The following is a 26900-nucleotide window of genomic DNA, read 5'->3' as shown; positions in this document are numbered from 1 at the left end:
GAATTTTCTTACAGGATAGCTTCCCAACTCATACAGATGCTCCAGACCTGAGCTCCTTCATGACCTTTGATTGGGGTTCATTAGACGTTAATTAGGATTAAAGTGTAAAGGGAGTGTCCCGATCCAGTTAGTTAAATGCTTGGCCTCCACAGCTTAATTCAAATGTCTGTCATTTCTGAGTATTATGGACAAAAGTTAAAGTAGTTTTATAAATGATTATGAACAAGATTTTTTTAAAAGAAATCAGCCAAAGATAAGTCATCAAGACTAACTTGACAGTAAATTTAGAGTTGGGATAGAAGACTTGAGACAAAAGCATCTATGGACCAAATACTGCCTCAGAATTATGAAATAAGCTCCAAGGGTTCCCACAGGCTGGTCTGGAACGGTACCCCAGCTGGTCCCCCGTCTTGCTGCCTGAGGGGAGAATCTTCCCCTCAGCAAAGACACAGCCCATCTGGGGAGAAGCTAATAATACAACCCCCACTCCCGCCACGGTCACTTTAAATCCCACACACACCGACTCTTTTCTGCTGTCTCCCACTGGCACTAAAAGACCCATTGGAAAAAGACTCTCCACCTTCACTTCATTGTGAAAATACAGGATGGACAGCACTTGCTTTCCGAAGGGGGAAAAAAAAAAACAGCAGGGAAAAAAATTGTGGAAAAACGTCTCTCTGTGAAGGAAGCCTAGTATCAGGCTGTGAGAGCAAGGAAGCCCAGATAAAGGGTCTAAGCAAGGTAGTGTGGACAAGTAGTTTTAGACGCTGCCAAGAATCCTAAGAGAAGGGGTGACATTGTTTATTAACATTGCTGTGTCTCTGGTGACAGCAGCTGGGGGTGGGGGGGGACTTCTAGATGTGAAGTTCGCAGTCTCAAAACATATCTGGTCTGCTAGTATTTACTAATCAAAATGACAACTTTTCGAGTTCAGATACAAAATAGCACACATGTTCTTTGGGCCTTATTGGCTGAAACAAACACCATCCCACAGGGCTACTGAGATAAAGCCGCTTTCTTTAGCAGAAATGACACTAAAAGTATCTCTGACCCCTCTCTTTAGAAGACACTTAACTGAACTGTCATAAGTACTTGTCTCCCTTTTAGAAGAACTATCTTTTTCTGGAAGGAGATATGAAAAAAAAAAATGCTAACAGTGGTGACTGATATCAGGTGGGATTATGGGGGATTTAAACATTTGTCTTTATATTTTCCAAATATTCTGTATTGAACTGTAGACAGTTGCAGTCAGAATAAACTAACTTTTTACAAATAGATGTAGAAGGCTCTGCTTTCATTCTCTTCCCTTCTCTGACATTATAAGCTAGAGAAAGCAAGGGAAGTAAATTACCATAATCATCTTTAGGGTTCGATTTACCTTCCAGAATCAATGCAACAGCGTTAGTAGTGGATGACTTCCCTGCCTTCTTAAAACTTAATGCAAATACCTTCAGAATCAAGGTTAGAAGTATCATACCTGTTAGAAAATCGAGGGTTACCACTTTTGAGGTCTGGTGATGAGGAGTGGGCTGTTTTCAATTTTTTATATGCTGGACTAAATAATTTAGACTGAGAGAAGACCGTAGGTGATACGTTTACTCTGTTAGATGGCTGAGTTATATGGTCTGCTCTCTCCTCGGAAGGGTGCAGTGGATCACGAAAACAAACGTTAGTCAGAGGAGGGTTTTGAAATTCTCCATCTAGTATCTGGTTTTGGCTTGTTTTTCTTTCCAAAGCACCGGGTTTATTGCTGAAATCGGACAAGACAAGGGTTGAAGTTCCAAATGCCGTTTTCCTGTTGACCTTCAGTTCTGTACTTGGTTTTCCAAAGCTATTACAAGGATACTTCACTACGTTGTTACAGGCAGTAGACTGTTCTTCATTCTTGATCACTGAATCTGGGAGGAGAGAGAGTTAATTCTGCAGTATTCCTATAATATACGGACTATTTGAAATACATATGAACATACATATTTATTCGAATCATCTTTTTATATGACTAAAACCTATTCACCTATGATAGTGACTACATAGAATGAATAACACAGTTACTTTGGATAATTCAGGATTGGCCATCGTCTCACTAGGAAATGAAGTTATCACATAAGGAGCAAAATTTCAACAACTCAGAGAGGCTCGGGGTGGGTTTAACAAAGATTTATACTTGCTTCTTCCTGTGTCTAACGATTGAAAGGTCATTCAGCTATCAATTCTGTTACTATGAGGCAACATATTAAAGCAGTGGTAATTAAGAGGTTGGCATGCCATGAAGCTTTAGATCAGCAGCTAGAGACCTGTCTCGAGATTATCAGCAATGTTTCTGTGAATGACACAGTAAAGGGAAAGGCTTAGTAAAATCAGGCAAAGATGAATTACAAAGACTTAACATTAATTAAAAATGTTTCAGCAAAGCATCCCAGGATTTTGGAATTGGTACTGTAATATGTTCTAAATTGTAGTCTTCCGTACTCAGAGAAATAACAAGAAAATAGTTAATGAGATGCAAAGAGGCATTTCGGTCGAAATGAACAAGGAGACCTAAGACTGTGGTTTTCTGAGGGCTCTCTGCTACAAGATCCCAAAACAGGAGGCGCCGTCCCTTCCAGCAAAGCTGTGCTCGAGAGGCCCGCCTTCCTGGCCCAGAGAACAAAACGCAGTGTGACAGCCAGCACAATGTGGGGTCCACAAGTCAAGAATGAACTTTCTCGCTCTAATTGAAGGAAGAAAGGACGCTTTGAGAACACAATAGGAGCCATATCAATGAGCGGGCTCTTAATCACGGCCTGTCTCTGAGGTTTTACTTTCTCTGAACGCATGAAATTGTGAGCTGCAAAGAGTTATTTTGAAGGATTTCAATGAAATCAGTACAATTGTCTGGGTAAAGATTTTAATAACAAGGGGTAGGAGGATAAAGAAGAGAAAAAATTCAGCATTTTTCTATTCCACCTGCAACGATATTCTTACAGAAATCCTCCCTTTCAGTTTATGAAGCACTTGGACTGAATAACAAACTCAAAAGTTGCTGAAATCTGCATAAAACAAAGCTTTATTGAATAATTCATTAGAAATAGTAGAGAACAGATGCGATCATCTCAGTTTTTTGAGATACAAAGGCACATACTCTTTTAGCACAAGCATGTTTTCCCTCCCTGTTGAAAAAAAAAAGTACTCAACAGAATATTAGCATGGTTTACATGCAAAGGCTGGCAATTCCTTTAAACCTTTCAGAAAGAAAGCATTTTACTTAGTTATGAAATATCAAGTTGGAACAAGATATATACCTTTGTATAATTAGCCCTCTTTGAAGTGGAAGGAACTGAAAATCTGAATTCAGGCTTACCAGTAGGCCTTGAAGTCAGGCAAGCATCGCAGGTCTTTGAAGACGGCCTATTTATTAGCAAACAGACCACACACGTCCACTGCTCTTCACATTTCCGACCCACGTGCTCCCCTCTGCTAGATGGCCTCCTGATTGTAGTATTTCTCGCGGGCAACGTGCTACAAAAGAATTTTAAAGTTAATCTTTAACACTGTTAGTGCTATTCTTACACATTCTGGGTATTTTAGAAATTCTTATAAACATTAATACCCAAGTGTATATAGGCCCTAACTCTCTAATAAAACGTTTCCTCTTGTGCCCTGCTGATTGCTGTTAAAGACAGAAATAACAAACGTTTTTATTTAGAATCAGTTTCGGGTTGTTGTTGTTTTTAAACCTACTAAAAATAGTTGACATGACTGCTAGGAAGCATTTCTCAAATAATGTTTTAAGTAAGTGGTACTCTTCCCAAAGCCAAACTAAGATATCTTTATTCAACCAAATTCAGGGGGTGGGGAAGGGTGGGATGGGGGGAGAAAAAGACTTAGGCAGAAATTAGAACATGGACAGTAAAACAAGAAAAATTTTAGTTACTTCATGTGCCTCTCTAGAATTTCTCAACACTGTCTACTAAGCACTATATCGATTAGCTGATCTATAATGAAGAAAAAGATACCCAGTCTCGGATTACTTCCCTTTAGGTAAAACTGTTTCCTGTTAGATACCTAATTAATAGATAAATAAGAAAACAATAAAACCAACCCTGATTTTTGGATCCAAAGTAAATCATGATTTCCCACCTGGAATCCCCCCTCCCCCCCCATTGACAGAGCACAAGCAGGGGGAGCAGCAGAGGGAGAAGCAGGCTCCCGCTGAGTGGGAGCCCAATTCCAGACTGATTCCAGGACTCTGGGATCATGACCCGAGCTGAAAGGCAGATACCTAACTGACTGAGCCACCCAGGCGCCCCTCCCACCTAGAATTCTTAACTATTTTTTGTTATGCAAAATGCCTTTAAAAGGTCTGACAAAGTCCTACTCTTAAATGCGGAGGGCTGCGGAGCAAGTCACGTGGGTGGGTAAGCAACACGGCAGCCTCACGGATTCCTTTCAGGATTCCAAACAGTCGTACTGAGAAAAGCTTTTTGGTAAAGGCTATGGGACCTCACACTTCAGAGCACGAGCTCTTTGACTTGCAGAGGCACCCTGCTTCCTGTAACATTTTGCTCCTTACATATAATTACAGCAGTTTTAAAATTCACGCTTGTCTGGTGAAATAACAAATAGCATAAGAAAATCTGAGAGTGAGACACATCTCATTATAGTTCTTTTACCTTTACTGATTTTTAATGCTACTTAGTATTTCTTGTTCCTATGGAACCCCAGACCTGCCATAGAATTTGTATACTTGACCTAACTCCTGCCTTTCTACCAGCTTACTCTGAAAGGCAGCAAAATGCATTCATTCATAATTAAATAAACAATTAAAACAATTGAAATAATCTTCAGATTTTTCTAAATGCTACAATTTTTCACCATTCTGATCTTTTTTTTTTAAAGATTTTATTTATTTATTTATTTATTTATTTATTTATTTATTTATTTATTTGACAGAGAGAGAGACAGCCAGTGAGAGAGGGAACACAAGCAGGGGGAGTGGGAGAGGAAGAAGCAGGCTCCTAGCGGAGGAACCTGATGTGGGGCTCGATCCCAGAACTCCGGGATTACGCCCTGGGCCGAAGGCAGACGTTTAAGGACTGAGCCACCCAGGCACCCCTCACCATTCTTATCTTCTATCCTACAGTTCACTAATCATAAACGTATGTGTATTGTTACCTGTAGAAGCTTTGGAAACATTTCTTCCCTTTACTGTGTTCCACTTCTTAATCACCTACTAAGAAAATCTTTCCAATCCCCATTTGGATGCAACGGGAATCTCAAAGTTAATATACATCTGTGGTGGACTAAGTAATGGTCTCCCAAAGATAATGGGTCATAATACCAGGAACCTGTAAATGTTACTTTACAAAGAAAGAGGACGTTTGCAGATATAATTAAAAATCCTGACATTGGGAGAATACCCTGGATCATCTGGGTGGTCCCTTAAGCCAAACCCCAGTGTCCTTGTAAGAGAGAGGCAGAGGGAGATTGGATACCCCTGCAAGAGAAGGCAATGTGACCACAGAGGCAGAGACTGGAGTGAGGCAAACCACAAAGAAAGGAGCCCCAGTCACCACCAGAGGCTGGAAAAGGCAACGGATTGTCCTCTAGAGCCTCTGGAGGGAGCACAGGCCTGCCCTACACCTCTGGCCCCATGAAGCTGATGTTGAGCTTCTGGCCTCCAAAACTTTGAGAGTAACTTTCTGCTGCTTTAAGCAACCAAGCTTGTGGTCATTTGTCATGGCAACCACGGGAAAGTAGTGCAAATAAAATTCATGATCACCCCACCCCCTACACCCCCTCACCTTGCAACTCTGCTAGTTTGTCTCATCTCAGTGCATGGCATCACCATGTAACTGCACTGATCAGGCCAAAAACCTGGGAGGCCAAAACCTTCTTACCCTCAGAACATCCCACATCCAGTTCACCAGCAAATCCTGTCCGCTTTGCTCCAGAGGCAAACTGCCTGAAGCTGCTGAAACTTCCACAGCTCGGTGTGCTCTCCGTGGCCCAGCACGGGGAGCATGGAGAACGCAAGCAGTAACTCCAGCCACGTGATGGAGCTGAGAGCACTGCGGGGGGGGGGGGGGGGGGGGGGGCGTCAGTCCTGGGGTTCTGCCAGCCGAGGTCCATGTACCGCTAGCACATCTTGCATCTGCTCAGTGCCAGGGACCAGGTGCCCTGGTGGCATCAGGAGCAGCTGGACTGTCTTTACTTTCAGGAGAAGGACCTGAAAAGGTCTGCCCCATTCTTTGCTCAAGGGCCTTTATGACCCAGGCTGCAAGGCCATTCGACACATGCATCCCCCAGCAAAGGCAAGAAGTGTGAGGCCAAAACATGGAAGAAAGTGATGACACAGTTGTGGCTTGCGGCTAATAAGGGTTTCTTATTTGCCTCATGTTTGTGGTGTTTATAAATTATAATTTGTTGTTTCTTATTCTAAATATTCATAGTAGGACCAAACTCAGCATTCATACTTATAAATTTTTTTTCACAAAGAAGGCCCCTAAATTGTGTAAGTTTCAGCCCTTAACAGCCCTACCTCGACTTCCAAAAAACCCCTAAATTCAGCCATTTTTTATCCCCCACAAGTTGCCATCATTTATCACGGGCACTACTGTTGAGGGCACCCAGACACCATCCCTTCACTCTGGTCACACTATAGTCACTTTTCCACTTGGCAGCCTCACGATCCTCATACAACACAGGTCAGTGTATGTATCCCTCCGCTCACAACCTTCCAGCGGCTTCCCAGCTACCTCAAAGTCAATACACCCCACGCTACCCAGAGCGATCTTTCAATATATAAATCAGTTACTTCTCTCCCATTCAAAACCTCCGAAGGCACCTCATCATACTCAGAATAAAACCAAAACTTCTTGTCTCGGCCGAGCAGCCCTCCGCCCGCATTCATTCTGCTCCGCTCACAGCCACGCCTGCCTTCTTTCTCCCCGTAAAACAAGCCAGAGACTTCTTCACGCTTCTCCAGTCACCTTCTCCTCCACCTTCACAAGCCATCAGACCCTTTCAAAAGTCTCCTCAGAGATTTTATCCACCCAAACTATCAAAAATGAACCTCCCCGTCACTATGTGTCCCCTCACTGAGGGGGACGCGTCTGCAGAGCGCTATGTATTGTTGCCGGATACCTTATACATCCCGGGACATAGAGCTTCTTTTTAAGATCTCCTCCCACCAGAATATAGAGTTCCACGAATAAGCCACAAATACAGGTTAAATGAATGAATTTCGCCCTGCGTGTCTATGGAGGCTGCTTTCTGGAAGATCATTTCTGAGTCGTCAAAGGCAGGGGCCATCCCTCAGAATGGTGCCTCCCGCCCCAGATTCCACAGCGGCATCCCGCCCTGCTTGGCCATCTATTCCCAACCACATCACTGTGCTTTCTTGGCTCAATCTTTTCCTCCTACTCTGGATATTCCCAGAAGCTCAGACCTTGGTTCCTTCCTCTCTACTTTCCCTGTGAACTGATCTCTTTGAATACTTCACTTAACCACCATCAAGCCATTACCTGCCACCTGGGATGTGGCCCAAAGCACATCTCTTCAGACAGTCCACTGTTGCTTCGCAAAGTACATCTGTTCTATTCTATCCCAGCTTTCCCAGAACCATATCGTGAACATTTCTATTAGTCTGAGACTTTTTGCATTGTTCTACATATCAATCTGTCACGATTCTTGTTGACTTTCTAAAAATTTTAACTTAAGTACCTTAAGTCCCTTAAGTTAAAGAACTTAAGTTCCATTTCCAGTGTCTTGACCTCAGGCCCGGTGACCTCTCACTGTCGCACTGCACTAGTTTCTTTACCTCTGAGGTTTAGTCTCATCATTTCCCACCCACTGAAAAGTCCTTAATCTACTAATTTCGGCAAGACATCAGCCATTCCCAGAATGACTAACGATTCCTACTATTTGATCCCATTCTACCTGTAAAACTAGCTTTTATGCTCCAACAACTTGGAGCCTTCCTGTGGTTTCGCTGGTGCCCATCATCTTTCCAACATGCCATGCTTATGAATGGTTAGGGTTTGTGGCCATGCTCTGTCTTTCCAAATAAATAATGTTTGTTTTCTCATTTACTTAGATAAAATTCTACCTATCTTTTTAAAGTAAACTTCAAATCATACTGTTCCTAGATCTTTCCAGCTTTGTGCGTGTATATATAAAACTCTAACATCCCTGAACTCTTACAGCACTTAATCGGCTTCATGTGTGTACTGGTTATTTTGGCTTATAATTACACACTCCCTTATATTATTCATATTTGTCCCGGGGACCTAGGGCCTTTTATCAGGGTAACTGTGCACTGGGGAAAAGGAAGTAATCAGACCTCTTGGCAACTACCGGACACCGGCTCCAAACACATACTGATTCCAAGAGACTCAAAACATCACTGTGCTCCACCAGTCAGAGCTGGGGCTTATGGAAGTCAGGTGATCAATGGAGTTGTAGCTAAGATCCACCTCAGTGAGTCCCTGAACCTATCCCGTGGTTATTTCCCTATTTCTGGAAGGCGTAATTGGAACAGACGTACTCAGCAGCTGGGAGAATCACCGCATATGTGTTTAGTAAGCAGTTGACTGTTTCACCAAAAAGACATGAATTTTGTAAAGACATCTTGCTTATGCTTTATAATATTACTTCTAAATAAAGCAAAAACTTTTGAAGATAGTTGCATTTTTCCAATTACTGACATATCTACAGCTCCTGGTGATCACTTTACAAACGGGATTAGAGCAAAACGCTGGATGTTAACATCTGAGCTGGAGATTTTCTACCGAATCCAGAAGTGGACCATACACCATCTTTAGCTTATCCAGGTTTTTGGATGATGTTATTTACTATTTCCTTCCAAGGGTTCAAATACCTTTGAATTATGTTCTTATTAATAGCCTTTGAGTTAGTGATTAGGGCAAATAGTATACGTTTAAATTAGATAACTCACCGAATGTCAACATGTTGAGGATTTTCTTTTTGACAGCGAGGACAGAAATATGTCATTCTGTTATTCTCTCCTAAGCGACACACAGTTATTTTGCAACAGCACTGACAACAGTTAGGACGCTTATAAACCTTATAGTGTTTAGAGATAACAGATCCTGTTTTATGGCACTGAAAACAAACAATATTATAATATTATCAATAAGACAGTGTTGCTAAGGAGCCAAAAATACATTCCTGAAAATAATTTGTTGAAAATTTACATGTTTGTACATAAGTCCGTATAATCTTTTCTTTCATCTGAGAAAAAGGTATTGACAAGATTCAGTTATATTGGTCAAACAAGATTTGTGTGAAAAAATTAAGCCATTATTTAATAACTTACTAGTATTCAAAACTGTTCTTTGCATAGCATTATCTTTTTATCTAAATGGGATGTAAAAGTTCTACAATTTAAAATGTCTTTCATCCCTTTAAGTTTTTTTTAAAATTAAACATAATTATGCGGTTATAAGAAAAAGACTAGATTAGCTAGAAATCTGATTATTTTTAGAACACTAAAGCTGCTCACTTTCTTTTCAACAGCCAAAACCAAAAATTTATTTCTACAGTGAAAAACCTGAGATCATCTTTTTTTGTTGACCTGACAAAGGATGCTTTTTCATTTTTAATCTCACAAATTCACTAAAAAAGAAAACAAAAATTCAAATGTCTTCCTAGCAAAGAACATGTCCCATTTGGTATACATTCTAATTCAAAAGACATTTTGATATTCTGTCACAGTTTTATTCCACTCATATTATTTAAAGCTTCTAAAAAGATAGTGTTTGGGTTTCTATCAGCACTGCAAAAATCTCAAGGGCTGGAAATGTGACTCACCATATATAAATTGAAAATTACACAAACCACTTCTACTGATTTAAGCAAAGTGTTAAAATACCCAAAACTTAATCTGGGTCAAAAATGGGTAGTGGTCCATAATCACCTTTCCCTGAAAGAGTAAATAAGCATACAGAATATTAAAATAGTCATAATCCTCAAGGCAGACTTGTAAAGCAAGGGGTTCATTAACAGGTTAGGCCAAGAAATGAAGACTCCTATCACACCTGCCTTCCTGGACATAGCAAAAATAAAAATTTTGAATACAGAAAATGGACTGTGGAGGAAAAAAACCATATTATGATACTTTGTTGAAAAGAGAAAATGTGTTTTTTGAACTTTATATGCACATGTATACACATATACACAACTTTTAAAATTTACAGGTTAGCAAGTACTTACTTCATTCTCAAAACAGTATTTGTGGAGATAGATAAATATTATTATCCCATTTTACAGGTGAAGAAACTAAACCTAAATTATCTAAATAATCTAAACCACACAGATAGCAGGAGGCAAAATCTGGCTGAATTGAGGTCTATTTATTCCAAAGAATTGAGTCTCTCTCTCCCTCTGGAGTTCCGACATTTTACTTTCATATGTCCAAAAATAGAACAAGAGTCTAAGTAAAATGCTAACACAGTTGTTCCCCAACTAGTATAAAGATAATTTAATATAATTATTGTTAGACAAGTTTGGACTGGCCTATGACAAAATTTCTAGAAGTGAATTACGCCGCCCACGTGTCCCTCTCCCTTCCTGTACCTCTACACACTGACCACTAGATGGCTACAAACAGCCTTAACATTTTTGGTGCAATCCAAGGGAAACAGTTGACATTTTACATAGTAGAAACATTTTTGCTCTTACCCTGTAAAAAAGAATGCTGAAGTCACGTATCATTTTCACAAGGTAATGGGTCTGTTCATCCGTCAACTGACAAACCTTAGAAAAGAAAAACAACTGAGGACAGTTTCATAATTTGTTACTGTTGAAAAATAATGCCAGCTGCAAGTTCTAAGAAAACTATACACAGATTTAAAATATAGGCATATCTTCTAGAACTCTATTTCTCACACACCTATTTAATGTCATTAACAATGGCTTTAAGTGATAACACTACAGATAAAAAAATACCATTCTTGTTTATAAATTTTAATTTTAAATATGAGTAATTCTAAATGAGTATCTCTTCTGTATCAGACATCTTCAAAGTCCCAGCCTTGTGTGTCAGCCACCTTGAAAAGTCTCGCTGGATTTGCACAGGAATACAGGAATAGAGGACCATCAAGGTCACTATCAGGCTTTAAAAAGATATGAATTTATATACATGCATTAATATCAGAATACTTGTTAACACCTGGAAGAACTCAGGAATAGCCCTTACTGAAGAATTTTTTGTGACACAGCCTGGCATAAATCTCAGTGTTACCCTTGTAGAATTAATTATCATTTGGCATGTGCTTTCAATGGTGATGCCAGAAAAAATCCTGTCTGATGACTTCCCCTTGCTTATGTACATGAATGTACACAAACACCTATAATCAATAGAAGCTAATCTATCAGTGACTATAAAACCTAAAATCATTGAATCAACAAAATCATTATGAAAATATTATGTATATTTTTCATTTATTTAAAGTTTAAAACATAAGCACTTTTGAAACTGAGCTATTTCTTACCATATCTTATATATTATATTTAGTCACACCGTAAAATGTTAAACTGTACCTTTTCAATAACTGCGCATGTGCTTTTAGGGGGTTAATAGCTAAACTTGAGAACCATCGTTAATTTTTAAACTCCCAGACATATGGGCAAATGATCTTTTACTAGATGAATTGCCTGCTGAATAGACAGATAAAAAGTAAATTCCCAGCTTATCGTAGAAAATGACAATACTCCGAGTAAGAAAACTCTGGGTTCTTTTTTCCAAAAACATTTTCCATATAGGTCTAGGTCATTTCAAAAAGCTTGTTCTTATTAAAATTCTGTTTCATTACTCCCATGTCACAGGAGTTTAACCAACTTGTTCCAAGAGCCAAAAAGCAGAACCGAATCTAGAAAAATCATTAACTGATTTCTTTGAAAACTTATTTCTTGCTGATTTGGATTTAACAGAAACTACCTAGGAAATAATTACAGAAAATCAAAATGTATTTTTGGACTCAGGTAAAAAACGATTTCGTTTAAAGAGACCAGTTGGATGTAGATAAAAGCCCTAAAGCAGAGTTCTTCCCTTAGAAGCTAAAATGCATGTAGCCTTCTACCTGGCTTTGGGTTCTAACCGCTCTGCTTTTCTTACAACTTTGCCCTGGTAACCACCATTCTCTTTCCTACAGTTTTAACCTCTCTCCTCTTGACTATTTTTTTTCTTATATAAATAAGTTTGTGTCTCTGCAGTTGAAGAACAAGGAAAATACAACAAAACCCGGTCCTTGTCCTGACTCCCACCCCCAGCGAGCAGTCTGTGTTTTCCCTCTATTCCAGTAGAGCTGTTTTACAAGTGCTTCAAATTTTGTTTCCATCTCCCCACTAGTCCCTTCTGCCTCAGTCTCCGCTACCCAACTGCCATGCTTATTCCCCCGAAACAGCATTTGCTAATGTCAAGGTAGCTCTACATAGGAATACCTAAGTATGCATAGAGTGTTAATTTAATATGCCAGGTACAAAGAGCAAGTTGTGAGCTTACTTCATTCCTACACCCAATAGTCACTCTCGAATGCCCTCCCTGTGCTAGACACTGCATTCTAGAAGCTTGGATCCATCAATAAACAAAACAGACACCTTCCTCATAAGAGATGGTGTTGTAGTAGGAAGAGACAGCTAACAAGTAAAAATTAGGTAATGTTTGAAAGTGATCAATGGTATGGGGAAAATACAAAGCAAAGCAAGTTATAGAAGACGGGGAATGGGAAGTGGAAGGGGGGGATGCACACAGCAATTTTAAAGGGAGTGGTCAGTGTTGGCCTCGTTGAGAAGCTGACACGAACAAAGACCCCGAAGTCTCTCTTTGGGGGGAATGTTTTACTGCAACACAGACTTACGTGTTCCATGCTGATGTCTCAACAGTATCTAAAAATACAGAAATCATTTTAAACAATACTTATGACCTACTTTAACAGCTGGGTGGAGGCCACTGTCAAAGAGAGCTTCATTTTTGATGATGTTCCCTACCCCAGGCAACACTCTCTGGTCCATCAACACATCACACAACATCCGTCCTTTCTGCTTCTTAACTTCACTTTCTGCTCTTGAGAAACTAAATTTAGGGGAACATACATCTAATTCTTCCATCATTCTTACTCTCTGTTGGCTTTCTGTGGAGTTTCTGTAGCAAGGAATATAAAACACATTAATCGTAAGTCTAGTTATAATTTCACAAAGTGTAATTTAAAAGGAGCTTTGATAGAAACAGTTTCTGTTAACTGGAGTATGAGTTATATAGCCAAACAATGAAGACCCTGACAAACCAGATTATCTGAAGTGCTTTCAAAATGAGGTTTTATCAATTATAAACCATTTTTAAAACATCTATCTAGCTCCACATTTCAAACCAAACTGCAGATCCATCTCTGCAGTTTTTCAGCTGAAGTACTTTTCTTTTCTTTTTTACCTGAGTTCTACTGATGAGTCAAAGAAACAAATCCGATCTTCGGTGAGCTGTACTTCAAAAACAGGAGAAACTCCATTTTTATCTTTATACTCAAGTGGATTAATCTGGATGGAGCCTTTCATTCCAAAATGAATCCTGAAACAACATCAAACCCAGTTTTGAGTGGCAGAAAGTATGTTGTGTATCTAATTTTTCCCCCTTCATTTCACTTTTTGGATTATAAGCAAACAAATGTTAGTTAAGATAGGCACTTTTAGGGGGCGAAAAATGTAACCAATATTATATCTTTTTCTCTTATGGCTTTGTATCCTTATAAAACTAGAAGATGTAACAATTCAGTTTTTCAAACCACAAATAAAATAAATTCCTAGAGAAATAACAGGGCCCGACAATAAGCCAAGAAAACATCCCTGTTCTTCTTTTCCTGGCAGATGAAGTAGTTTATTTCATGGAACAGTCCAGTGTTTCAGCTTTCTCTCGGAGTCAAAGCCTTTGGAGGAGATGAGGCTAAATTTAAATTGCCTACAGTTTTTTTTTTTTTAAATAAATTCTACAAAGCCACTAATATTCAAATTCTGTATTTCTAGCCACATGGATGGAAAATGTTTACCTTCTCCAAAATGATATCTACAGTTTAAGACACTCTTCTTCCCCCTGCTCTGGGATACACAATAAAACAATTTTTTGCAAAATCTTATGCATCAAAAGAGAACAAGTCAAAATGTTATTGTCTTCAATTCTTCTAGTTTTCTTTTACCTTTATATGTATTGGGAAGAAGGGATTTATAAATATTTACAGTTAGCTTGAAAGCCACAATGCAGTGATGAAAAATTTATAACTTTGCAGCTTTTATAGGATTGATTAGCACGTCCAGTAAAAAATGATATCTACAGTTTAAGACACTCTTCTTCCCCCTGCTCTGGGATACACAATAAAACAATTTTTTGCAAAATCTTATGCATCAAAAGAGAACAAGTCAAAATGTTATTGTCTTCAATTCTTCTAGTTTTCTTTTACCTTTATATGTATTGGGAAGAAGGGATTTATAAATATTTACAGTTAGCTTGAAAGCCACAATGCAGTGATGAAAAATTTATAACTTTGCAGCTTTTATAGGATTGATTAGCACGTCCAGTAAAAAAAAAAAAGAAAAAAGAGAGAGAGAGAGAAAGTGGTTTCATGAGACCTCTGATGATGAAGATCAAAAATCATTCTCAAGATGAAATACTGTGTCCACCTTTCAAATCCTTCTCCTTCTAGCTTTGTTGAGTTAATAAATATGGCTCTTTTGGCAGCAAATGTTACTGCACTGTGCTTCTAATTCCAAAGCACCATGTTATAGTATTGTACAAGGTTAACCAGTCTAACTTTAAAAATGTGGGTTTTAAACTCTGTGTGCCCTACTATCAATCATAAATGCATTTTACATGCCCCATAGTTCTTGACAGGAAAAATGTGTGCCTGTAAGTACTCCATAATTTAGCTTACGGAGGTTCAACCCCAGTGAAAGGTGTACAACTGTCATGCCCAGAAGCCATCATATCTGAAATCTTTTTAGCTGCATGGCTCATAAAGTGGATTCTAAATCACTTTCTATAATGAAACTGCATCCACATAAAAAAATCTCAAAGGTTAAGACCCAAATGAAATGCAGGCATAGCCCCAATAAGGACTCTGAATCAAATTAAGTATGCTTTTTTTTTTTTTTTGCTCTTATTAAATCTGGTCAATTTAGAAGAAAATGTGCATAAAAATCACAATTTTTAGTTTATTCTTATTTATTTTATTTATATTAAATAGCAAAATGTTGTGTTAACTGAGCCCCAATAAACCAAAAGATGTTGGGTTGATTGTTAAGTACCCTTTATATTAAACTAACAAAAATACACCAGTATCATGGAAATTTTTAGGCACAGTCACATCTGTACTGTTATAACAATTGCCATATTGATCTTTTATAGACCAGGACATAGGCTCATATCACATTTACATTCAGGAGTTCAGTTTGCTTTTCAAGATCCCTCATTATAATCAACCTAGTTTAAGAAAATTTTATTAGATCCTTATTTCTAACTCTTTACCTTCTCAAATGCCTTCCACCCCCAACCCAACTGGTTACCTAAGATCATTTACTCTGAATAACATGACTGCCTGCCAACAGCGGGCATTAGGCCCAACTTTCAGTTGGTGTCTTGTCCCTTGATGCAGTTGAATCAGAAATGGACACCCAAGTCAAGCTACATCCATCAGTATCCAGTACCTGGTTTCAACTGCCTTCTCCTGACAAATTTATAGATTTTGGCTGCAGAGAGATCAGTTTCCCGTTAGTACTAGGAGATCCAACATGGGAACTGTCTACAGAAATGTCACCCAACATGCGCAACAAAGAAGCCAAGAGAGGCCTGTCTGCAGGAAGAATGAGTACGGCAGAATTCAGTGAGGGACAGAATCAAAAAAATGCAGAGTCCTCATAGCATTTAGCCTTTGCTTCCAATTCTACCTGAAACCCAACTGCTTATCTTCAGGTAAGATACCCCATATTCTTGTAAGAAGTAATTACTGAACTCATTTGAGTTGGGCTTCTGTCACTTGCAACCAAAGTTCTAATATAAATTATATCCAAAGTAAACATTGAAGTGATATTAAAAAAATGCCTCTAGTTAGAAATAACTTCCTAAAACAAATCAATAAATAAGACCTGATAACTATTTTAAACATCAGCCACATGTTTCCAGGTTATCACTATGAGAATGACCAGAAGGATCAGAACAGCCTAAAGCAAACATAAATAGCATAATAATAGTGGTGTCACAGGTTCATCTTAGTGATGACTAACTATACATTACAATAAGGCAACTGCTTATGAAAATTATCAAGTGGTCAAAAGTGACCTAAGGATAACAATGACTGTAAAATAGTTGAATATAATTATTGTAAAGCTTATGCTAGAAATTCAGAGAAAAAAGTTAAAAAACAATATGGAATGAACCATGTTAAAAAGGAAACAGGGTGGGGCGCCTGGGTGGCACAGCGGTTAAGCAGGTTAAGCGTCTGCCTTCGGCTCAGGGCGTGATCCCGGCGTTATGGGATCAAGTCCCACATCAGGCTCCTCCGCTATGAGCCTGCTTCTTCCTCTCCCACTCCCCCTGCTTGTGTTCCCTCTCTCGCTGGCTGTCTCTATCTCTGTCGAATGAATAAATAAAAATCTTAAAAAAAAAAAAAAAAAAAAGGAAACCAAGAGTTCTGCATCTCCTTAGGGTACAGAAGCTAAAAGGACATAGAGCTCCTATCCTAACATGGAGAGAAAAGTCGTATTATTTACAGAATCATAAATTCTCTTGAACCCATCAGAGACAAGAGGCTGCAGGCAGCCAGGTGAGCTAAATTCCAAAGAATAACAAGCCCCTTCCCCCTCCATGTGGAAAGGCAGACACACAAATTATTTTATCTGTGGCTGACTATAGGCAGAAGAGACGGCTACCATAAAAATAGGTAAGAAGGAAATAGCTAAAATTTTCCACAAACTTCTAAACACTCAGTGTGGCTAGTATGACTGTTTAGAATTCCTGGAGTCCCAGACACAAGGACAGCACAGGTTCACACGTAAGCTCTTTTTCACGGGTGTGCACTGTTGTGCGTGAGAACGATTTGTAGTGGGAAGGGACCAACAGAGCCACCCTTGGTGGCATGACACTGGTCTATAGCCGAGGGAGAGGTGCAAACAGAAAGCCCTCTGTCCCTGAAGGAATAACAGGAAAGCATGTGTGCACAACAGTCAGTCTTGCATCGGGCAACAAACAGAGGCAGGGGACCACGGGGGAGGGCAGGAAAGTCTTTGCCACCAGGCTCAGGCCAAATGCGCTGCTGCTGAGGATGAGCAGAGCAAAAGCCATCTGTCTTTGGGAGTGAGGCAGGGCATCAGCTCTGTCACAGAATCCTGCAGTGATACATGGAGACATCTGTTCCCACTCACAGATAGGAAGGAAATGCTCTTTTACTGAAGACCACCCACACATGGAAGGAAGAATTTGACTGCCTTGGGGAGGAAAGGGTCAGTAGCTCTGAGAAAAGTGCAACCCTCAGGTCCATGTGCACAAGGCTTAAGATTAAACCTGGCTTAGAAGAACCATTTTCCCCATTATGGACATCTCACTGAATAACAGGCAACAGCAGTCTACCACTGGGGCGAGAGTGGTGGTGGGGAGGGGAAGTGTGTGGAGAAATCCCCTCATGATACGAATACCCAGGGTCTGCTAAAAGCTGAAAGTAGGGCAGAAACACAGAGAACCAGCCCCAGCCACACCAGGCCACACTTGAGTTGGAGCTGCTGAAGTGTTTGATGTCACTGGTGCACTGAAGCCAACTGCAAACACAACAAAATCTGAACCAAGCTCAACTACTCAATCCCCTGCCCTAATGACCTGATAGAAGAGGCATTACTATTTTTGAGGTGAAATATTATTTAATTCAGTGTCTACTGTTCCTCTAAACACAATTATCTGGAATTCAAGATAATTATGACACATAAAAAAATAAGATAAAAAAACAACAACAAAGGAACTCAATGTCAAGAGAAAAAGCAGTCAACAGAGCCAGACCCAAAGATGTGCCAGATGTTGCAACTATGAGACAGATAATTTAAAATCAACTTAACAATTAAAATTACAGTTGTCAGTTGAGAATATCATGCCAGGTCGATCTGCTATGATAAGGTTTCTAACCTTCCACAATTACCATAGTGCTGCACATGGATTTTATGCTAACACGTTTCCAGGCTTTTATAACCTTGCACAGAGGTGTGATAAATCTACACAATCAGAGCCAAGGCAGGCCATGCATGGGCCCATTCTCCATCATACAGCCAATGGCAGATGCTTTCCACTCATGATAGATCTCTATATGCTTTCAAAAGGGATATAAGAAAGCACTAGTAACCAAAATCCAGCAAATCCACGTCTAGGAATTTATCCTAAGAAAACATCAAAATGGTAAAACATAAATGCTCAGGGATGTTAACTTCAGAATTATTCGTTAAAGTGAAAAATGGGGGAAAATGCTAATCAGTAGTGATTAAAAAATGATGACAGAGTGGAATACTAATTAGGCAAAATAATAACGTATATTTTGACATTGACCAATACAATGTGAGTACTATGTAAAAAAAAAAAGCCTAATATAACTAAAATTCTCATTTATATAAAAATCATAATATACAGTATCATATCATGATCCATACATGTGTAATGTAAATTATGTATGAATATATGGTATATACACTATATTTTATCTACGATATTTACAAAAATGTTAAAAGTGCCTTTTTTTCTGATAGTAATTACAGGTGGTATTTACTTTTGCCATTAGACTTTTTGGAACTATCTTAATGTTTTATAATTGACTTTTATATTACTTTCAGAATAAGGAAAAAATTGCAATAAAATAATATGTATTATTAAATAAAGCAAGAAAAGAAGAGCAGAACTAGTAATCATGTAGGCTGTCAGGTGCAGAAGGGAGAGCCAATGAAAGAGGTAAAGATTTCCAGATTTTCTCCAGTTACACATGAAAGCATCATAGTTACTGAAATAGAAAATAAAAATTTCAAGATCTACCATTTCAAACACTAAAGATGTTTCATGTTCTGCCCGTAGATTACTTTTAGTGGTTAGTTTTCTTATTTTTTCTGTCTCTCTCTCCTCCTTCCTTCCTGCTCTCATTTAAATCGAGGTAACATTGACATAGCACATTAGTTTCACATGTACAACATAACGATTCAATATTTGTAGACATTGTGAAATGACCAGCACAATAAGTCTAGTCAACATCTGTCACTGAACACAGTTACAAACATTTTTTCTTGTGATGAGAATTAAGATCTACTCTCTTTACAACTTTCAGGTCTGCAGCACAGTATTGTGAAACACCGTGGTCCCCGTGATGTACGTTACATCCCCAGGACTTACTTATTTCCTATCTGGAAGTTTGTGCCTTTTGATAATGGTCAGTTNCCACGCCCTGAGCCAAAGGCAAACGCTTAACCGCTGTGCCACCCAGGCGCCCCACAAACACTTTTTCTTGTGATGAGAATTAAGATCTACTCTCTTTACAACTTTCAGGTCTGCAGCACAGTATTGTGAAACACCGTGGTCCCCGTGATGTACGTTACATCCCCAGGACTTACTTATTTCCTATCTGGAAGTTTGTGCCTTTTGATAATGGTCAGTTTTCTTAAATTGCAGGTGACAGAAACCCAACTCAAACAGGTTTAGGCACTAAGGAATACTTAGTAGCTCACAGGATCTGAAGGAGGGTTGAAGGATCAAGTTTCAGGAAAGGAAGGAAAGCAGCTGGGTCTCAGGAACAGATGGAAGGAGGGGCCAGAAGGCCTTTCAGATTTGGTTTTGTGCACGTTGGTTTTATTTTCCACCACCTCACGAGCTGAGTAACACGGACACCCACAATTCTAAGGCCTCATATCCCAGCTTCCCTATGTTACAGGGCATGACCCTCCTTGCCTCCAGAAGAGGAAGTCTCATGGAAGAACCCACACTGACCCAAACGACTATGTATGAGACAGAAGATCCGGTTAAGATCGCGCTAGAGCCAACCTGAATTGTGTGGTCAGTGTGGCCAGATGACCAGTTTCCAGAAGGAATGCTGTCCCTAAAAGACAAGTGAGCATGTTGGGCAGACAGATAGCAGGACTGACTAGTATCTGATTTCATTTAGAACTTTTATCACGCTTCAATTTTTCTGATTTCATTTAGAACTTTTATCACGCTTCAATTTTTCTAACATGGTAATGTGGCAGATCACAAAAGCTATGTCTAAGCTGTAAAAACCTTTTTATGAGTAGTGTAGAATCGATTCCTTAAAGATTGTTTTGCAAACGAAGAACTGTCGCATTATCTTGTGCATAGCTGTTTAGAGGATCAGATCACTTAAACTCCAATAAATTACAAAATTGATAATGTGTGAGGCTTCTCTAAAATGGCAAAGCCTGTAAAATATTTCAAATATACTTTTGGAGTATGATCATTGCAAACCATCAGAGTCGTATAAATCACAAATTGGAAACAGCGAAGTGTTTTGGAACGAGAGATTCATTAAAAAAATATATCTTTCAAATGCGAGTCCAAGATGTAACAGCTGGGNATATGATCATTGCAAACCATCAGAGTCGTATAAATCACAAATTGGAAACAGCAAAGTGTTTTGGAACGAGAGATTCATTAAAAAAATATATCTTTCAAATGCGAGTCCAAGATGTAACAGCTGGGTTCATTTTGATGGCAAGTGGCAGCTTCCAGGGTGGGTGTGTCTGGGTGAATAGATGGGTAGACACATTCCCACAGGGTACTAGCAATATATATACATCCACAGTTAATAGATGGTATATTTGGGAGTGAGATTGTGAATGTATAAATTTATTCTTGCTTATTCCTCATGTCTCAGTTTTCTCTGATGAGTATTTGTTACATACACAGCCAAAAAATTAAAAATGACTTCTGTGTTGTTAAAGATGACGAACGTCTTTAGAGCATTCAGAAGGAGTACAGGTATTAATCACATATAACACCACAACTGTGCTCCAAAAATAAATGCATATCAAATAATTTTTCGCATTCTATGGCACTGTTAGGATCACTTGAGCACTTTGATAAATCTTTTAGTAACAGAAACAGTTACTCTAATTCATATCTCTCTGAAGTGTGGACTTTTGCATGACAGATTCTCTCACAGAAGGCTGGGTCTGCATTCTATTTCCATTACAAATGAATCCCAGGAAGATTCGTGGCCTGCCCTGTAAGATGCATTAAAATCGAGGGCAATTTTAACTGTAAAAACCTGTGATATAAGGGGTAAATATAAGTGAGCATTAAGTGTGTTTCCTGCTCTACGGTCTCTAAAATGCAGACCAGCCTGGTGGGTAGCAAGAAGAGGCGAGGAATGAAAACTACATTTCTATCTCATGCTCGCAGACCTGCAACCTCACACAACAATCACATTTCTTGTGACAGAGTCATCCATTCTCTAAAGAAGCGTAGGTTGGGAGTATATATATTTAACTTCTATTAAATTGTGAAAGCAGATGCAGTTGATTTCAGGTTGCTCAGTTTGTATCCAAATAGCTGATCTGCCACTGACTCTGAATTATTATATCAGATAGTCGTTAGGGCTGTAGGAAATTGAAAGGAAGCAAGCCACTGCACTTTTCCCCATGTGTACACTGAGAGACGTACTAGTTCAGTTAGTTTAAAGAAGTGATTGCCCTTGTTTAGAACTTCAGGGAACATTTACTGACAGCCCTGCACTCAGAAATGATTCCCCTTTTATCAGTCTGGTGGAGAGCACTTGATAAAAACCTCCCTCTCATCCTACAGAAATAAATCTGCACGTAACACTAGAGAATCAATAGCATATCAATGTTTTCAACCACCTTGCATGGATGCCATTGTGTCCTCCTCCATTCAGAGCAAAGGGTTTCCATCACATCCATCTACTACCACAACAATGCGACCCACGGTAGATCATTCCTGCACGAGCCAGGAAGCATGTGCTGACGTTATCATTTCCAGACTGAGAAAAAAACCCACCAAGTGACGCTGCTGTCCAAGGATGGCAGCCACTGACAACAAAGAGAGAACATTGCAAAGGAGAATCAATTACATAAACTCTGAAGGTCTCGAAACGTGCGGTAAATGAGAGGCAGCAAATACCCATCATATAGTCATAATAGTTCTCTGTGACCATGAGTCACCTTTTGTCAGAGGCACAGGGCCTAGTAACAGGGCTTTTCCTTTAAGGTGAAATTGTTCAATAGATTCCAGAAACATTAAGAGAGGTTCAAGGGAACACTACCATTCTTCATGGGTTGCAATACCTTAGGCTAAACTCAGAGAAGACAAAAATTTGGTAGACGTGTTAATGCAAAGGCCTTTCTCATTTTCCTGCAAAATCTGAACAGGAGATCATGCTCCGGCGAGTACACACATTTCAACATTCTTGTCATTAAGTCAATCAAGGTAGGATATTGCTTGTCCTTCATTGCCAACACATTAGCGATGAATTTCCATAAGGACTGTGGAAGAATGGAGAACTTGAGAACTTCTGGGAAGAGTTCTGGAATTCTATACATAAGTTTCCAATTCCATACAAGGCTTCAGAAAAAGAAGACAGAAAACTATAAAAATCTAGAGACAGGCTGAAACCAAACTCGGAGCTGTTATAAATATAAAGAAACTAATGTCGCTAATACAATAAACGCTTGGGGAAAACACGAGGGAAAACAGGAGGGGAGAAGGGCTGGGAGAAGAGCCGTGTGAGGAATTTGCAAAGAGCCAAGCCCAGCTGTGTTGCTGTACCATCTCCTGGAAGCCCGGCTCGCCGACCCGTTTTTCTTAAAAGAAATAAATTGACTAGACCTCCAAGTAACGATGACATCACAACTTATTCATCTTCTGCGTATTGCTTTCCACGATAGAATCTCAACCTCTTATATGAGAGCTCTCTTAAAAATGGAGTACTTTCTACACGATTAAATGCGACACCGGGTGAACTGCAAGAAAAGCCTTCTACACATCTCTAAACAGAGAGATGAGATGCATTGTGCAGGTTTATCTTACCGTAAAGCTTTCGGCCCAAAGTACAAAAAGAGCTCCTTCCCCAAAGTCTGGACACCACTGTAAACGTATCCACTAAACAGTCTCAGGAAATTCTGGCTGGAATCTTTATTATTAGTCGGTGCAGCAGCCTAGGAGAAAATACACACATACCCATGTAACCACACATACAAACTCTAAACAAAATTATAATTTCATTCTTAAATGTATTTCTATTACTTCATGCCCAGGTGCATCCCAACGAGAAGAAGAATCTCCAGCAAGTCACGTAATGTAATCAGCTGTTTACATATATTTTGTCAAATTACTATGGAGTCATTTAAAGAGAGAGGCCAGAAAAAAAAAATTAAGTGGAAAAGAAAATAATTGGCTCACAATCAAAACGAGTTTCTTCCAGGACCATATAGCTCTGCACATACGAAAAGAAAGCACAGAAAAATAACGTGAATGTTTTAAAACTAAAAAATAGGAGAGTCTTCCACTTGCAGTAGCATAGCCAAGGTCCCTGAAGGAGCATTTAGATCCAAACAGCTAAAAAATAGTGGATAAAATATGAAAACAAAATAGTTTTACCTGTAATGATGAACTCAAAAGCCAGAAAGGAACAATACGAGGTTGAAAACCAAGTAAAAGGGGGAGAGAACCCCAAAGATAAGCAGCTCTCTGAGGCAGGCTTTGTCAGAAAGGCATTTACGGGCCCCAAGGAAAGAGAGTTTCAGCTTTCATGGTCTTGTGAGGTGGAGGGCATCAGTGGTAAAGACGGGGCTCCCCTGCGTGACGGGATCTAATGCATGACCAGCTCTCTCCCTCCTCAAACCACAATGTCAAGAATAAAGGAAAGAGAAACCCACTACTTCTTCCTCTCACCACCGTGCAAAACCAAATAATATCTTGTGAGCACTACAATATATGTACTAAACACCGTAAAGATCAAGGAAGTTATAAACAAAATAGGAGCCCTTCTGTGAGGCAGGGAAAGGAATGGGACTGGGTTTAGATATTGGAAAGGCTCTTTTTCTCGATGGGCAGTAGGTGAACTGGTGTTCTTTGTATCATTGTTTTTCATTCTTGAGATATGTTTATAAATATTCTTTAATTTGCAATCAAAATATAATAAAAAATGTAACACCATCATTCATGCCTAGCTATTCTATAAGATACAGTAGGCACATATAATTGTACTCACACATTAACTCTTAGTCTAAGGGAGTATCCTCACATACTTCTAACCTCTCTTTCATTTTTCTCGAATGGACCTGAGCATTCTCAGGAGATCCAGGATAAAATCTTGGTGGGGGGGAGGGGCAGTGAGGCAGTGGTGATGGTGACAGGGAAACAATTGTAAAACAACTTTAGACATGGTCTAGGAGCAAATCACGACTTCCCCTCCACTTAGGGTAGAAAGATATTCAGTGATTCTCAAACTTTTGGTTTACAGTCTAAATAGTTAAGTCCATTGTATTCTTTAGTTTTCTAACTTGGCCCTTATTTAAAAGACGTAGGCGCGCCTGGGTGGCTTAGATGGTTGAGCATCTGCCTTCGGCTCAGGTCGTGATCCCAGGGCCCTGGGGTCGAGCCCCACATCGGGCTCCCTGCTCGGTGCTCCTCCAGCTTGTGCTCTCTTGCTCTCTGTCAAACAAATAAATTTTTTTAAAAATCTAAAAAAAAAAAAAAAAAGACACATCATAGTATTCAGTTCAAAGTATTTAGTTCTTCCTCTCCCACTCCCCTGCTTGTTCCCTCTCTTGCTGGCTGCCTCTCTCTGTCAAATAAATAAATAAAATCTTAAAAAAAAAAAAAAAGGAACAGAAGGATAAGGGATTTTTTAAAAACCCAAAAAAACAAAGATTGAAAATGGCTAGGGACTGAATTTTGTCTGCTCCAACATTCATATGTTGAAGCTCGCATCTCCAATGTGACTGTGTTTGACAATAGGGCCCTTAGGAGGTCCTTAGGTTTAATGAACTCATAAGGGTGGGGCCCCGGATCCAGCAGGATGAGCATCCTTATAAGAAGAGACCAGAGAGCTCACTCTCTCCGTCTTGTGTGCTCAGAGGCAGCACCACAGAGAGGGAAGTGGTGTCTGCAAGCCAGGAAGACAGCTCGCACCAAAACCAAACTGGCCTGAACCTTGATCTTGGACTTCTGGCCTCCAGAACTGGAAGAAAATAAATCTCTGTGAGCCTCCCGGGCGATGGCATTTGTCATGGCAGCCCAAGTGGACTAAGGCAGGAACAGACACCATTCTTCCACTAAACCCACGTTCGGTTACAATGGCTACAGCAGATGCTTGAATTTCCCAACTGCCTGAAGTTCAGGGGACCGGCTTCACATCCCTCCTTCACATAATAAGAACTGGGAATCAGTCACAGGCTTGGAGTGACCAATACAAGTGCACAGAAGGGATTACAAATGGCAGCCTTCCAGCTCTGCTCAAACCACAGAAAGAACCTGTGGGAGGTTCTAGCAAGAGGCGCTATAGATACACAGGCCACCATGTGCTTGGGACACCTGCCTCTGATCCCTCTCCTCTTTTTTGTTTGAGCCCCAGAGCCTAGCAGTGATCAATAAGCACTCTCACAACAGGCTTGAGGACTCAGGGAGGGAAAAATATACTTGCCCATTTGCCTCGTTTTCATAAATGAATCTGCTAGAATTGAGAAGTACCAGGAGGCTTGATGTTTTCCAGCCTAAGAGAAGACTTTTACCTTGCAACATAAATATACTTGGAGCCAAGTGTAGATTAAAAGGGTAGGTTTCAATGCAGGTTTCCATGACAACCAGTTAGTAGGTAAAAAGTTCTTCTAAATTAGCCAGGACACTTTTAAGATGACGATATACAGGCTCCTGGATGGCTCAGTCATTTAAGTGTCTGCCTTCGGTTCAGGTCATGATCTCACGGTCCTAGGATCAAGCCCCGCATCGGGCTCCCTGCTCAGTGGGGAGCCTGCTTCTCCCTCTGCCTCTCTGCCCTGCTTGTGCACCGTCTCTCTCTCTCAATCTATCTCAAATCATAAAATCTTAGGGAAAAAAGGTGATATACAGAGCAGATACAGATCCGTTATGAGTAGCATTTGCCTCCGCATAGATTGGGTTTGATACATTTTTGGATCTTGGATTTAAGGTCCTAGTGACATTTTAAAAACCTTCATTTTTTCCCCACTACTCCCATGTCACCAATCTCTTAACCTCTCTCAATACTGTTTGCTAGGAAGTGGTTTTAGCCATGCCCTGCAAAGTCCGTTGGCTTCTCTCAGGGTTCCCAGCAGAGGCTAAGTGTTCAATCTGATCCCATTTCATACATACAGCCCCAGATCCTGTCGTGGCTTTCCTGCTTGCTAGCCGAGGAGGGATTTGTGACCACTGCCACCATAGTGCTTTAATCTCCTTTAATCCTCCAAGTTTTACAAGTTCATCTAAAACTCAGCCTGTCTTCAGCGTGTTGGGAAGGCAATAATACAGTCTGTCATACTTCCACCCGCTTTGGCTACATAAGAAGGGGCCTTGGGCCTGGAACATTTCCTGTCTAGAGACAAAGAGCCCTCACAGTTTATTGCCTTGGGAGGGAGTATCTTTCCCTCTTCCAGGCTCAGTGTACATTCCTGTGTGTGTCAATGGCTCTCGGGCACGACCCCAGCTTTCTGAATTGCAGGCTCAGTGTCCTTCCACTTCTGCACAAAGTGGGGGGTGTGCAGTCACACTGTCTGTGTCTCCTGCCCCCAGGACCCACTGGCCATGGGGACCCATGCCTTGTGTGGGGCTGGCGCTCGTGCTCGCTCTTGCCTCGGGCTGTAAGCACACACTGGACCCCTTGAACCTGCTGTGCAGGTTTTCTCAGCAACTTGGA

General features: G+C 40.0%; 1 protein-coding gene across 2 annotated transcripts in view; it reads right to left on the bottom strand.

Annotated features, from left to right (window-relative positions):
* NEIL3 (nei like DNA glycosylase 3) overlaps nucleotides 1-26900 on the bottom strand; it is a 46870-nt gene that overhangs the window by 8405 nt on the left and 11565 nt on the right. The window contains exons 2-8 of one of the 2 annotated variants that reach the window (XM_002924741.4): nucleotides 23057-23184; nucleotides 13430-13564; nucleotides 12931-13144; nucleotides 10684-10758; nucleotides 8939-9105; nucleotides 3341-3498; nucleotides 1478-1898 (exon numbers count right to left, since the gene is read on the bottom strand). In XM_002924741.4, coding sequence (XP_002924787.2) covers nucleotides 1478-1898; nucleotides 3341-3498; nucleotides 8939-9105; nucleotides 10684-10758; nucleotides 12931-13144; nucleotides 13430-13564; nucleotides 23057-23184 — 1298 coding nt within the window. The remainder of the gene's footprint in view (nucleotides 1-1477; nucleotides 1899-3340; nucleotides 3499-8938; nucleotides 9106-10683; nucleotides 10759-12930; nucleotides 13145-13429; nucleotides 13565-23056; nucleotides 23185-26900) is intronic. The other variant, XM_034647641.1, reaches the window with a different exon arrangement.

This window comes from Ailuropoda melanoleuca, chromosome 18 (assembly GCF_002007445.2).
Source record: "Ailuropoda melanoleuca isolate Jingjing chromosome 18, ASM200744v2, whole genome shotgun sequence".
Taxonomy (NCBI): Eukaryota; Metazoa; Chordata; class Mammalia; order Carnivora; family Ursidae; genus Ailuropoda; species Ailuropoda melanoleuca.
Note: the sequence above shows the minus strand (reverse complement) of the source record. Positions and strands in the feature narration are given on the sequence as shown.